This window comes from Etheostoma cragini, chromosome 10, assembly GCF_013103735.1.
Source record: "Etheostoma cragini isolate CJK2018 chromosome 10, CSU_Ecrag_1.0, whole genome shotgun sequence".
NCBI classification, from domain to species: domain Eukaryota; kingdom Metazoa; phylum Chordata; class Actinopteri; order Perciformes; family Percidae; genus Etheostoma; species Etheostoma cragini.
The window spans coordinates 14,723,359-14,738,023 of record NC_048416.1 but is presented as its reverse complement, the minus strand read 5'-3'; the positions used below and the strand labels follow the sequence as shown (position 1 = coordinate 14,738,023).

The 14,665-nt window shown below is 40.6% G+C and overlaps 1 protein-coding gene across 2 annotated transcripts; it reads left to right on the top strand.

Annotated features, from left to right (window-relative positions):
• Nucleotides 1-225: 225 nt before the first annotated feature.
• csf1ra (colony stimulating factor 1 receptor, a) lies at nt 226-14,077 on the top strand. 2 transcript variants are annotated; one of them, XM_034882820.1, is made up of 22 exons: nt 226-358; nt 638-754; nt 3,097-3,375; nt 3,511-3,798; nt 3,907-4,043; nt 4,123-4,288; nt 4,384-4,585; nt 4,914-5,029; nt 5,185-5,296; nt 5,441-5,640; nt 6,700-6,791; nt 7,924-8,050; nt 8,400-8,504; nt 8,634-8,744; nt 8,890-9,052; nt 9,171-9,253; nt 9,499-9,602; nt 10,031-10,153; nt 10,270-10,381; nt 10,479-10,578; nt 11,547-11,658; nt 11,970-14,077. In XM_034882820.1, exons 2-22 carry the CDS (start codon nt 706-708, stop codon nt 12,114-12,116), a joined length of 2,928 nt encoding a protein of 975 aa, XP_034738711.1. In that variant the 5' UTR covers nt 226-358; nt 638-705; the 3' UTR covers nt 12,117-14,077. The 2 variants fall into 2 exon arrangements, with proteins under 2 accessions (XP_034738711.1, XP_034738710.1); XM_034882819.1 differs by having other exon boundaries at nt 231-358; nt 3,094-3,375.
• The last annotated feature ends 588 nt before the right edge of the window (nt 14,078-14,665 follow it).

Below are 14,665 nucleotides of genomic sequence, written 5' to 3'. Positions count from 1 at the left end.
TTGACTTTCCTTCCCTCTCCCATGAGTCCACACTTGAAAAGCCTTGTGGCCATGCTCAAGCAGTGCTGGCGGTGATTAGTCTCACCACAATGGATGTTTCGGGAGGATCGCGCCTTTCTGTGACAAATTGGAACTGGCTCATTAATTTGTTGAGCGTGATATGCTGAGCCACCCACACACACACACACACACACACACACACACACAGTTCCCTCCACCCACCGCCACTTGCTGTCTGAAAGATTGTATGTTTGCTGTGTGACTTCAGTGGTGAAGAGACTGTAAACAAGCAGAAGGGGGAAGAAGGGGCTCTTGTGTATCTCTGAATGCTGGACACATTACACCCAGGGACCCGAAGGTGAGCACTTTTGAAATAAACGAGTGATACTTCCATAATGCACAACACATTAGCTGTGTTTTGAGGTAAAGTGTGTCTAATTGTAATCACGAAAAGCGTCCTCAAAGTATTTCATTTAGTTTTTTCGTCGTGATTTCGATGTAAGTGTATTTGTGTTCTGCTCAGACACGTTTGCAGGCAAAGCTGCTCTGACCATTAGAAAAGAGAAGTTGATGAGGGGGGATGAGTGATAGCAAAACTCCAAGGGTTGTTTTTTCATTTCTCTCTCCAACACCACAGATCAAAAAAAGACTGTTCATAGCACACAAACTTCAAGATTCAAACTGCAGGTTTGGAGTTGATCCAGGATGCAGCTCTACCTCGCTCTGCTGTTGGGGATTGTGGCCTCGGCTTCAGGTAAGGGCCTACACACACTGCCTGCTAAATCTACAACTGTAGTTAGTGTCTTTTCTTCTGATTTTTTGACAGCTGTGTTGGGAGCGCTACTTTGAAAGCTTTGCAAGCTGCCAATTCTTTCAGACTGAAAGAAGATGAACTACTCTACAGCAAATACCCTAGGGAGAAATCTAGTTTGGTTAACTGAAGCTACTTAGAATAAGTAGTTCAAACTACTTTAATAAATGCTTAAATTGACAATGAACACGTGATACAAAATTATATCACACAAAAAAGTCACATGCCAGCAAATAAGTGCCACTCAATTGAGTTTCTTGCAAAAAGTACTCACTTGTTCACTAAAACCAAAAGAATCAACATCACTATTCATGGAAAATTGCAAAGAATGTCAGCTTTGGTTTTTCCCTCAGTCAGACACCTGCCTTCCAGAAACTAAAGTTGGGGATTGCAACAAGCAGAATTACTCAGTGAGGCAGGTAACTTCTAAAACAGCATGCAGCAACTTCGCTGAACACGTTTCAAAAATGGACACCTAATAAATTCAAGTTTAGCTTTCACATTTAAAACTTTAAAAACTATAGCCAAATATGTTTCACAGGTAAAACCCCTGAGACCTAAACCTGTCCTGAACTAAAGTGGCTGCCTGATGAACACATTGCTGGCACGTCTTCACAGCAGTCAGGATGAAAGAAAAAGGTTGCAGGGCTTGTCAGGGGGCTCAATTACAGTAGAGGAGGGAAAGTCAAATACAATAATTTAAAAAATCCTTTCCAATTGTGGCATAAAATCGTAGTTTCAGCAGTAAACTAGAAACGGCAACAAGGTAATGTATCACTATGCAAATATGAATGAACTACTAGCAAGCTACTGCAAAATGTAGTTCCACTACAGTTTAATGTAAAGTTTAGTGTAACACTGGATTTAAACAATCTGAAATAAAACAGCGCAAATGAAAAAGTTTAGATAGACAGTATGTAAAAAGGTTTGGATTAAATCAATGTTTTGAATTAAATCCAATTGCAATAAGATATATTCTTTAAAAGACATATTTCTATACACCACAACTGACAAATTATTATAAAATCCCCCAAAAGACATGACTTCTCGTGTATTACGCTATTATGACTTCACCAAACATTTCATGAAATAGAAATAATTCATGGTCAGTGCAGAGGAGCTGAGAAACGGTGACAAAACTAACAAATGCTTTCTTTCTCTTTTTCCATTTTTGGTTCACTGAACACCACATGTATAGTATATGTACTGTATGTATAGAATGCCCCCCCCACCCCCAAGCATCAAATGGTGCTATCGCCTGTCTTTTTGAGCACAACCACACATCTGTTGTTTGGATTACTCGTGGTTTATGAATTAGCTTTCTAGCTTTATGTATTAGGTGTGAATGGGGTCCTTTGTGGTCGGATGAATAGATTTTAGGTGATTGATCAGGAACTTTGAGGCAAAGGCAACTGCTAACACCCACATTTAGGAGGTTGAAACCTAAAGTGCCGTTTGGTTTCAGATTGCATTTTTATTGCTTGTTCTCTACATTATCTTGTGTGTTGTGGGGAATAGAAGAAAATGCTGAACATGGAATCTCACTTCTGCTTCCAGCTTCAAAACACAAAACCCGCATGGACACTTTTATAACCTTTAGCAAAAGTGTAGACTGCACACTTAACACTAGAACTGCCATGACGGTCATGAGAGAAAGTGTCAGGTTAACAGGAAAGACACGTCAGTCACTCCGATGTTTTTTAACCCAAAGGAAAATCTTGTTTTAACAAAAACTTCCAAATACACGACAAAGTCATCAAAGAGAGCATTGTGCTTCATCATTAAAAGATCCATCACTCCCTGAGGAGTTGGGTCTTTTTGTGCTCTCTTTAAAGATGCCTGAGAAATATTACTCCCTATCTCTATACTTAAGATTCTTGAATGTGTGTCTTCTGTCGCTTTAGTTGTCAAACATTAGGGCCTAAGTAAAACTACAACAGTAACAGATAAAGCTTTTCATATTGACATGTTTTTATGTCTCCAGTGTCGAGATAGCAACACTGTAAAAAGCAGAAGTGAGAAGGATTGAGTGATGCCATTAGGATCCAAGTCTTCAATCTGTTTCCTGCATCTGAGAGATTGTTTCTTAAATAGATCTGAATCATAGCACAGGCGAGACAACTCCAGGGATTCTCAGTTTTTAAAAAATCTTAATCAAGAAGGAAACACAATAGAGCAAAAATCACTTCAACAAGAAATAGTTTTTGATTACGTTTTTTCTCACTTTGTTTTCATTGCTCAAAAGGTCAACAAACACATTCATACTTTTGATTCTTTCTCAGCAGAATGGAGGCGTCCAGTGATCAAGTTCAACTCTAAGGTGGTGGAGAGTTCGGAGGTGGTGGTCAGACCAGGGACCCCTCTGGATCTGAGGTGTGAGGGCGACAGGCCTGTAAACTGGCAAACAAGGCTAGCCAAACACCGACGCTTCGTGTCCAAGGGCAACGGAAACGTCCGCACCTTGAAAGTGGAACGTCCCTCTGCAGAGTTCACTGGAACATACACGTGTTTTTACACTGTTGGGTCACAGCAACTGACCTCCTCAGTGCATGTGTACGTAAAAGGTGAGAAGAGAACAGTAGGAAAATCTTCCTAATTTTATAAGTTGTAAGTGCTTGGTTGGTTATACTTTTCCCTGATTGTTTATTAGATTCCCTCAGTATAAATCTCACTTTATGGTCCCTTTTTTTGCTTACCAGATCCAAACCGTGTGTTCTGGACCAGCAGCACATCCCTGCGTGTGGTGCGGAAGGAAGGTGAGGACTATCTTCTGCCCTGCCTGCTGACCGACCCAGCAGCCACCGACCTGGGCCTGCGCATGGACAACGGCACTTCCGTGCCGCCGGGGATGAACTACACAGTTTACCGTCACCGTGGTATTCTTATCAAAAAGCTTCACCCCCGCTTTAATGCTGACTACGTCTGCACAGCCAAAGTCAGCGGAGGGGAGAGGACCTCCAAAGCCTTTTCCATCAACGTCATTGAGAGTGAGGCCCCCTTTGGTTGTTGGGAATGGTCACCCAAAGCTGTCATAGTCATTGAGAGTGACACATGCATCAAGTCCGATGCTCATATGTGATTTTCTCTTTCTCTAGAGCTTCGTTCCCCTCCATATGTCCTCTTAGAGACTGATGAATATGTGCGCATTGTTGGAGAGGAACTCAAGATTCGCTGCACAACACACAACCCCAACTTCAACTACAATGTCACTTGGACATACGCCACCAAGTCGGTCAGTCTGAGGCATTCCTTCTAGTGTTCTTGATTGTTGCAGTAATCCTAAATTGAACTATTTCTTATTTTGTCTTAAGAAACCAACGATCGAGGAGAAGGTACGCTCCAGTGGAGAAAATCGCCTGGACATACAGAGCATACTGACCATCCATGCGGCAGACCTTGCAGACACAGGAAACATTTCCTGCACTGGCACTAATGAAGCAGGGGTGAACAGTTCGACGACATACCTGCTGGTTGTAGGTAAGCCACAAAAACAATCACTCCTGCTGCTATGTCTAATATTGAAAAGTGTGAAACAACATCAACCGGTAAAATAATGGGATTCTTCAAAACAGACAAGGCCTACATCAGGCTGCTGCCCCAGCTGTCCCCTAAACTGGCCCACCAGGGTCTTTCAGTGGAGGTGAACGAGGGAGAAGATTTGGAGCTCACCGTGCTGATAGAAGCGTACCCACACATTACAGAGCACAGATGGCACACCCCAACATCTCCCAACACATCCACACAGGAGCACAAGCTCATCAGATACAACAACAGGTACAACACCATGTCTATTTCATTGTTTCAAGATGTTAAAGACAGTTCAAATATGTAAAAAAACAATCAAAAGTATTATCATAGGGGGAAGCTACTCTGGATTTGAAAAGGCTGTCGGTGCATTTCAGGTGAATTTCACAGGGAACTCAGAGGTCATTATAAATCCTCCGATTATGCTAGAGGGAAGAGTGGTGTTCTCTTTTTAACTTCTTGACGTACTTGGCGATGATACATCGGAACTGTCTGCACTCAATTTGCAGAATTAGTCACTTCGTATTCCTCTTTTTCTTAGTTTAAAGATCCTTTTTTTCTCTTTTTTTTTTTTTAGATATCATGCCACTCTGCAGTTGAAGAGAATGAATGCACAGGAGCAGGGGCAATACACCTTCTATGCCAAGAGCGAATTGGCCAATGCATCTATCACATTCCAAGTTCAAATGTATCGTAAGTGACATAGTAAACACAAATCAAATCAGTAAACACGTTCAAGTCGCTGTTGCATGTCTAAGTTCTCTTAGGTAAAAGGAAAATACCTGTTTCGGTCCAATCTGATGCTCGCTGTTGGTCTTTTGTTAAATTCGTTTTCTCCTCACTGGCAGAGAAACCTGTTGCTGTGGTCAGATGGGAAAACATAACCACACTCACTTGCACCTCATTTGGCTATCCTGCTCCCAGAATCATCTGGTACCAGTGTTTTGATATTCGGCCTACGTAAGTATCACTGCACAGGGAACAGAAGTCAGAAGAAAGGTCATCACATCGGCTGTGATCTGCTTCAACTTGAAGCCGTTTAGCTGATTCTTTCACCCAACAGTGGGGCCTTTGTCTGACTGTGTATGTTTTGCAATGAGGCAGCTGCAATGAAAACACCACAGGGATGCAGCTGGCGATCCCGCTCCAGGCACCCACAGTGGAGGTGCAGAGGGAGGAGTACGGGGCCGTGGAGGTGGAGAGCGTCCTCACCGTGAGGCCGTCCAGCCGGAGGATGACAGTCGAGTGTGTGGCCTTCAACCTTGTCGGCGTCAGCAGCGACACTTTTGCCATGGACGTTTCTGGTGAGTATCGGATAATTTCATTATCAGGGTCATCATTATGTCTTTCACGATGTGATCACACGTGTACTTCTCAATTTACTGTTGTACAGTTATATGTTGCTCAAACTAAATCCAATGTTTGGGAAGTTGTGTAGTCATCTTCAGCCGATCCCTTCGCAGAGGTGTCAGGTTACAAAGTACAAATACTTTGTTACCTTACTAAGTAGAAGTTTTGGGTATCTATACTTTACTGGAGTAATTATTTTACAGCTGACTTATTACTTCTATTCCTTACATTTTCTTGCAATTATCTGTACTTTCTATTCCTTACATTTTAAAAATAGCCTCGTTACTTTTATTTCAGTTTGGCCTGTTTTCATTCTATATGTATATTCCGGCTTGTCATCGTTAAAAAAAAACCTATCCAGATAAATCGCGCCATCAGGATAGATTGAATCTGCTGCCCTCCCAGATTCCTGCAGCTAAGCTTGGATGTACATTTACATTTCAATAAAGGCTATTGATAATATCCCTCTGAAGTTTGTGTTTTTTTGCACCACTAAAAAACATAAAGGCTCCATTAAACACATTTTAATGCTCAGTAGTACACATATATGGTTCTTTAATGTATTTGCATTTTACTAAAATTGTTTATTTTTGAAGGGTATAAATGCAGCTGAAAGGTGCATCCCAATTTTTTCAGCATTAACATTTTAATGTAACCATACAGTCATTATGGCCTTTAGAAAAATATTTTTTGTGTTTTTTTTTGTTTTTTAGCGAGGGGGGGGGGGGGGCTTGGTGCACTATAGGCCCATGTGGTGCGGCCTAAGCTTTTGTTCTTAATGGCAGTTTTTTCCCATTACATTACTTTTACTCGTTTACTTTAAGTAGTTTTGAAACCAGTACACCTCTGTCCCTTTGTTGTTGTTTTACAACTGCATATATCTATTGTGTTTTTCTGTGTAAGTCAACATTTCATAAAACTACACACATGCGAACAGTGTGCAAAATCCTCAGAGAGATATTAGAGTGTGAGTTAAATCATGAATTTATATTTGTGTTTCTCTGATTTCGCAGACAAACTTTTCACTTCCACCTTGACTGGAGCAGCCGGCATTCTGGCCATCCTCCTTTTGCTACTGGTTTTTCTGTTGTACAAATACAAGCAGGTAAGGTGTACTTACATCCTTGACCACCAACACATACACACTGTTATCCCAAATTAGTTGGCTTTAATAGAAATTTGTGTGGAAACCTGTTGCCTTAAGCAGTTCATTTTTTACACAAGTTGAAACTTAACCGGTCAGTTTATTACCACAGAATGGTGGGTTGATGCAGTAGACAATTCAAGTTTACATCACTAGTCATTACTAAAACAAAGTCATTAGTAAAAGTAAGTTATTCTTTTCTGGAGTTTTGTTGAAACATTAGTGTTGACGAACTGACCGAAGAGCCGTTTAATTAACCCGAGCTTTTTCACTGAACCGAGAGAATTATGTGGCATACGTCAAAGAACCGACTCACTCCTGGTTTTTCTCCCTAATTAGCGTCTCCACTGGAGACGTGGTGGAATCAATCAGGAAATAGGCTACCTTGAGCAGCAAGATTGGACCCAAAGAATTGTTGGAGAGTCATATTAATATAATTGATGAATATAGATTGGAGAAAGCGCACCACGCTACTGAACGAGGCCAAATGTAACCGTGCAACCGCTCAAGTCTAATGTATTCAAGCGGGTGTCTAGGTTTTGTAGGTTTGAGTAACCCCCCCCCCCCAACCAACGACCATCCGGTAGAAGACAGGTTTCCAGGGTGTGACCAATTTAATTTTTACTGCCGAGACCCCATCTGCCCCCCCCCCCCCAATGCTCTCATGCACACATGCCCCCCCCTTTCAAAACTAAATCCCAGATAAATTAAATGCGCACCCAAAACATAAACAGAGCAGTATTAAAACAGACTTTATCTAGGACAGAAATCATTCAGGACACTTTAGTTTCCCATGACCCTTTGTGTCGCTTTAGCGCCAAACAGTTCAAATGACCCTGCCCCTCCCGTACATAAACGTAACATCCTCTCTGCTTAATATGATGTGTGCACTTCATACTTAAGCCGATTATTACAAACAAGTAATGTGTTTAGAAATCAATTTCATTTTTTAACAAAACGTGAATGAATAACTTATTACAAATAAATCTGGGTTTACAGTGCATCAGGTGTATTGTTTAGACATGTATTCATACTTTGCTGCAGTGTTTTTGTTGTTGTCATTTCTACTATTTGCTCCTATTTTCATCTTCAGAAACCCAGGTATGAGATCCGCTGGCAGATTATTGAGGCAAGAGATGGGAACAACTACACCTTCATTGACCCCACTCAGCTGCCTTACAATGAGAAGTGGGAGTTCCCGAGAGACAAACTGAAGCTAGGTCTGCACCCTTCAGATTCAGACTCACACAAATCGTCTTAGACGTGGCCTCAACATACAGTGCAAAAGCAAAACTCTGACAGTACAGATATTAAGCTTCTACAATAATGTACACAGGATAAAAATAATACCTTGTATGTGCAAAGTGACATAGTTTTTGTGTTATCCTAAATTGACTCAAATGAACTCATGTTTTGAAACAATTGTTCAGTGCTCGTTAGGAAGGGAACATAATAGTGAATATGAACGTAATAGAATCCAAAAGAGAATCTGAAATTTGACTGTGAATAACAGCCCTGGTTTGAGTTATACTCAAAATGCCTTCTTATTGTTGTTTATTGTCCAATCAGGAAAGATCCTGGGTGCGGGAGCTTTTGGAAAAGTTGTTGAGGCAACAGCCTATGGTCTGGGAAAGGAAGACAATGCGGTGCGTGTAGCTGTGAAAATGTTAAAAGGTGAGCCGCTGTTAAGACCTTGGATTGAACAAAGAGATTGTTTTTTTTTAACGTGAGCGAGAGGATGTAGTGAAATCCTAAATGATTTGTTGTGCATGACCACATAGAAGGATGTTGTTTTTTCTACAGCCAGTGCCCATTCGGATGAGAGGGAAGCTCTGATGTCTGAACTGAAGATCCTGAGCCACCTGGGACACCACCAGAACATTGTTAATCTACTGGGAGCCTGCACTTATGGAGGTCAGACAGCATCCTTCCCATTCATATCCATCCATTCAGTACAATGCTGGATGAAATTAGAACATTGAACATAGAACAAACCTACTAAAAGCAAATTGCATTTTCGTTTTCGAGAGGGTCATAACATGGTTTATCCCCTCATCAGGACCAGTCCTTGTGATCACGGAGTACTGCAGCCTCGGTGACCTCCTGAACTTCCTTCGCCAGAAGGCTGAAACATTTGAGAACTTTGTTATGAACGTTCCAAATGTCATAGAGGACTCTAGTGACTACAAGAACATCTGTAGTCAGAAACAGTTCCTTCGAAGGTATGTCACCAGACGTGCAGTCTGATGAGGCCGGATTTGTGAGAAAAAAAAACATTCAATCTGATGTCCCACTCTGGCTATCTTCTCTTGTCTTCTGCCTTTCTTCTCCATCCAACAGTGACAGTGGGATCTCCAGTACATCTTCAAGTAGTTACTTAGAGATGAGACCCAGCCAGGTGTTGAATATTGAATCATCTCCAGGTACAAAGCTTTCTTTTCCAAATCTTGTTTAAGCTAAAAGGGCACTCAAAAAAGCACAGACCTCCACCAAGGCCATGCTCTGTCTTGCAATGTAAAAGAGTTAAAAATATATTTTGTGTATTGGTGGATATAATTAAACAAGTGCATCAAGTATGCAGCAGAATGCTAATAAGAAGCATCAGTCTTTTTACTTCCTGAGCCTGGGTGTGACTCACATCATTCCTGCTGTCTTATTCTTGCCACAGACTGTGTGTGTGAGGAGGCTGGTGACTGGCCGCTAAACATTGACGACTTGCTGAGGTTTTCTTTTCAAGTTGCTCAGGGCCTTGACTTTCTGGCCGCCAAAAACGTGAGTAATTTTACCACAAAAGGATCTCAGTGAACACACATCTCAAACAGAAAACATTACTGTGATAATTTACAGCAGCAGCTGCTGTGTTGCAACTAGAGAGTGGGAATTACCCACACAACAAACAAAATCCCCACTGGATTTTAGAAAAAATGCAACCAAATTTCCATGAAAAAGTATTGCTTTTTATAGAATACTACGAATTAAAGTGTGAAATCCTATAAAGTGAGGTGGCTAGCAGGGGTATTTCCCATTACATTCTTCATACTTACTCATCATTGCAGTTTGACTATGTCTTTGATCATAATTCTTTATCCTACATTGAAATGCACTGTTAAGTGATCCTTTTTTTTTTTTTGTGTGAGACTACAACCAAGAAAAATTATGTGTGTGTGTCTGTGTGTGTGTGTGTGAATGTATGTGTTTAGTGCATTCACAGAGACGTGGCTGCTAGAAATGTCCTCTTGACTGACCGCAGAGTGGCCAAGATCTGTGACTTTGGCCTGGCACGGGACATCATGAACGACTCCAACTACGTGGTGAAGGGCAACGTAAGCCCTTTAGTAGAATAGAGCTAACGTGTACTTCATATTACGTACATATACAGTATGTATGGTTAAAGACTATATTAAAAAAAACACTTGTGCTTTTTACATTGTGTGTAAAGGCCCGTCTGCCAGTGAAGTGGATGGCTCCTGAGAGCATCTTTGACTGTGTGTACACGGTCCAGAGTGACGTCTGGTCCTATGGCATCCTCCTGTGGGAGATCTTCTCTTTGGGTCAGAACACATGCATACAGTACACATGTACCCTACAGTCACACTTATTTATTTCATGACTTGCTTACTAAACTTAAAGTGTATTCATTTCTTTTAGGCAAGAGCCCCTACCCCAGTGTGGCTGTGGACTCCAGGTTCTACAAGATGGTTAAGCGCGGCTATCAGATGTGCCAACCAAACTTTGCCCCAGCTGAGATGTAAGCCCAAACCTTGAGGAAACATAAAGTCTGGTTCACACAGATGGATCCTTGCCCCCTTTTTCACACTTTCCTTTGTCCAGCCAATGTTACGACTGTCACCTGATTATCAGTTGAGTCTTGCTGGAGTATCAAGTGACTATCAGCTGGGTTTTTACAATTGAGTTGCTTTTTTATCAGCTGGTAAAATGTTAGCACTCAGCTTTTCAGACAGGAACGGTGGTAGATTTGATATACGTTTTAACGATGACTGATTTATAAAAAACAGTTGATCGCAAGTTGACTTCAACGTTGGAAATAGTGTGCTTGATCATCACGATGATCATTGCGACGGAACAAAGATCCCTTATTTCTTTGCCAGTCTTCCGCTCTATCTAACATCTTAATTAACTGACACATGAGGTAACCTCATGAAGTACTTCCATTATTCCTGTTTTTATTTTACTTGCTTTGGGTTATCTAACCCCAAACATATTAACCCTAAATTCCATAAAGGAAAAAATAAAAGAGTGTTTTTCCCAGTATCTCAGAGGACTCTAACATCTGTATGTGCAGATTTGGCATGGCTGTCACACTACCCGGAATAACTGTGGAAACAGAGGCGACTGAATCTGAGTCAGGGCCTAATCATCTGGTGTTCTGCTGTGTATAAGGCCTCAGTTCTGCCTGTTAGCCACATGATCTCAAAGCTAGGAAGCCAAGTAACTGCTATTTCACGGCAGCAAAATGAGACTGGAGGGTCAGGGCTTCTTATGAACGAGTCTCTCTTATCAAACTGCGTCACCACCTCCAAGCCTCTTCTCATTTGTCTTATTTGTCTTTGTACAGTTTCCAGATTTTTACGCTACACAGTTTGAGAAGTAAAAATCAAGAACACAGTTTATGATATAAAAACCCTCTTAAGGTTTCTACCATCAATTGGAACTGGAAAAAAAAAATCTGTTTTGTATGGTTCACTTCTGTTTCAGCTACATGATCATGAAGATGTGCTGGAATCTGGAGCCTACAGAGCGTCCAACATTTAGCAAGATCACTCAGATGATAGAAAGACTCCTCAGGGACCAACCTGAGCAGGAACTGGTGAGTAAGTGTGACGCAGAGTTTCCTGACTACAATCTGACTTTGCCCAAAACTATCCATGAAACCAAAACGTGTTGCTTCAGCCCTATTTCCTCAGGAGTCCCTCCATTTTTATTTTCAATTACCCCTACAAAAAAAACTGATTAAATCTAATTTGGGTGCTGTTCCCAAGGGGTATACACACTTTCTTTGAACTATATACATATTGTTTAATGCAAGAATACATTCTATTATCACACCATAATGTTCAGATGAAGCCAAGATTTGCCTTTCTTCTCAAGTCTCACCATCTTAATGCTGCCTCTCCACAGCTAATCTACCAGAATGTGCAGCAGGAGGTCACAGAGGGTGAAGTGTGTGACGAGCCTGAGTGTTGCGACGGCCCCTGTGACCGGTCTTGTGACCACGAGGAAGAGGAGCAGCCTCTGATGAAGACCAACAACTACCAGTTTTGTTGAAAGCCCTAACCGCCAAACAATCAGTAAATCAATCACTCGTCAACAAGCGTCAGGAAAGTGGGATCAGCTGTAGTTCGTCGCCAGAGAGTAACACAGCTTGTTCTAAACTGCCAGACAGTCGCAGAGAGTTGCCTTCACAGCTATTTTTTTGCCTGTTGTTCCGTCTCGCCAGACAGACAAGCAGCTGTGGCAAGCATGTGACTTGCTTCTTTGCAGATTATGACTAGAAATTGCCACGTCCAACACCGACTGCAGACATAAATGGATGGAACACGTCAACAAACTGCTCAAGCATCCAAAGCTTTTCCTAAACATTTCTCCCTCACAGGCTGCTCCTTCTGTGTAGCTCTTTGAGGTATAATTAATTATCCAAAGGATAATCTGTTGAGTGTTATTTACTATGTATTGTACACTGCCCCATGACGATAAATGTCTTTTGTTTCTGTAGAGGTTTCAGTCACTTTTGTCAGCAGGTTCACTTCCTTTTCATAATTTTATTGCAATTCTCAGCAATAAAAGCAACCCAAAAGCCACAAACACTAGATTAACAACAACAACAACAACAACAGCAACAACAACAGCAGCTATGTGAGCTACTCATCTGTAGGTGCTCTAGACAGGTTAGGTTTTATTCTCTGAGTAACACCTCAATTGAACATCTAAACAGTGCAAGGATTTTTGTTTTTAACATGCTTAATCGATCTGTGCTTTGGACATGGCTGAATTGGTTGTGACACACTTCAAGCATCTGCCAGTTGGTGGCAACATGTGATTGTTCCACTTCAATCTCATTAATTAAGCAGTGTTCCATGTGATTTAGGAGCAGGAATAACCGAGCAGGGAAATCTGTGGATCCATTATGGACCAGATGAACAATGTTTCATGTCTGACAATGTGAAAGCTTTTCTCTTTTGTCTTTGGGTGGCAAAATGTAATTTTTATTCTTGATGCAAGCTTTACAGAGGTCTATATGTAGCAGTCAGCGTACACCTTCAACTGTTTCAAGAATTTAGAATAACAAATAAGCTATGTGAGAGATACAGTCTGCAGATTTGTGTGACATTTCAAATGGGCTTGCATGTGAATGAGATACAAGTGGGATGTCTAATAATGTATATATCATTATGTAAATCAAGAATTATCTTTATTTTCGCTAGAATGTTGTAGAGTAGTTAGTAGTGCAACAATATATTTCATATATGTGTTTTTTTGTGTGCAAATGAGACAATCAATGCAAAAGTTGCAAATGAAATCACTGAAAAACTCCAGCGGCTTTGAATGAAGCTTTACACTTGCAACTCCAGAATGTAAAGTTGTTTATATATTATAAGATTACTATGTTGCAAGATATTTTTAAACTATTTTTTTCTTTGTTGTATCTCACTGGGCTGTGTTTAAGTTCTTCTCCTCACTTCCCAATTTTTGATTGGAAAATGTCCAATCCGCAGTTCCTCTGGAACATTTCCCACAGTATCTGTCAACATTGCACAACTCTGAAATCTTCATGGGGAAGTAGCCTATTCACCCCATAGCTGAGACTAAAGATAGTCTAAATGCTTTTCCTGGTTTCAACTAATATTCCTTTTTCTTTTTTTTGAAGCAGCTGGCCACTGTCGGGCACATTTTGGGATGCCAGACTTTCTGAGGTACATTTTGAATAAAAGTCTTGTTCCGTTGTCCACCAAGAAACCGAGACATTACCGAGTTTGAGGAAAGCACAATAATAATAAGGTGGTGTTGTTTTGTTGCTCTGCCAATGTCCTCCTCTATTCTTTCCTTCAGTTGCCTCCAAATTTATTTCTTTAGATCACAAACAACCATTTCTGGGCTTTATGTTGACGTTTAACCTTGATTAGCTTCTTGTTACAATTCTAAACTTTTTCTGTTTACCCGGAATGCAAAGTGTAAATAATTATCTCAATTGCACTGCTATAAACTAAGTGAAGGTTTTACCTGTAAAATATCTGTGTTGTGTAGTTGTTTTGATCGTTAACCTTTATTAGACTGATATGAATTAAATGAAACAGAAGTTTTCAAAAAGTAAGTTCTTCTTCAGTTGCCACTTGTGTAATGTTGTAGCTGGTCTAGGTGGTGTTAAGCATACTATAGCACTGCCTTACATTTAAAGTTAATTTTGCATGCAAAACCTTATTCTGCAAAGAAATTTAACTACAGCCTTATTGTTATTGAATACAAATCACAGTATTTCTTTTCGAAACTTAAAATAGGTAAAGTCCCCTGAGCCCTTTATACAGAATTCTAGCGTATCCACAATTCTGAGAACTTTGCATAAGAACAAAAAACACAAATTAGAAATGGTGTGATGTTAAAAATGGGTTCTCATTACAGGAAGTCTAACTCTGGATAACTATCCCATTGATGACATTTGAAGCCCTTTGTCGTACCACGACTTGTATGATAATGATATTTAGTCTGGCGGATAGCTTCATCACTTTTTAAACCTCAGAAATATTGCTCCTCCATATTTCAAATACTCCATTTGATAGCGCAAGTGCATTAGTAACACTATATTGGACAATTATTTGTAT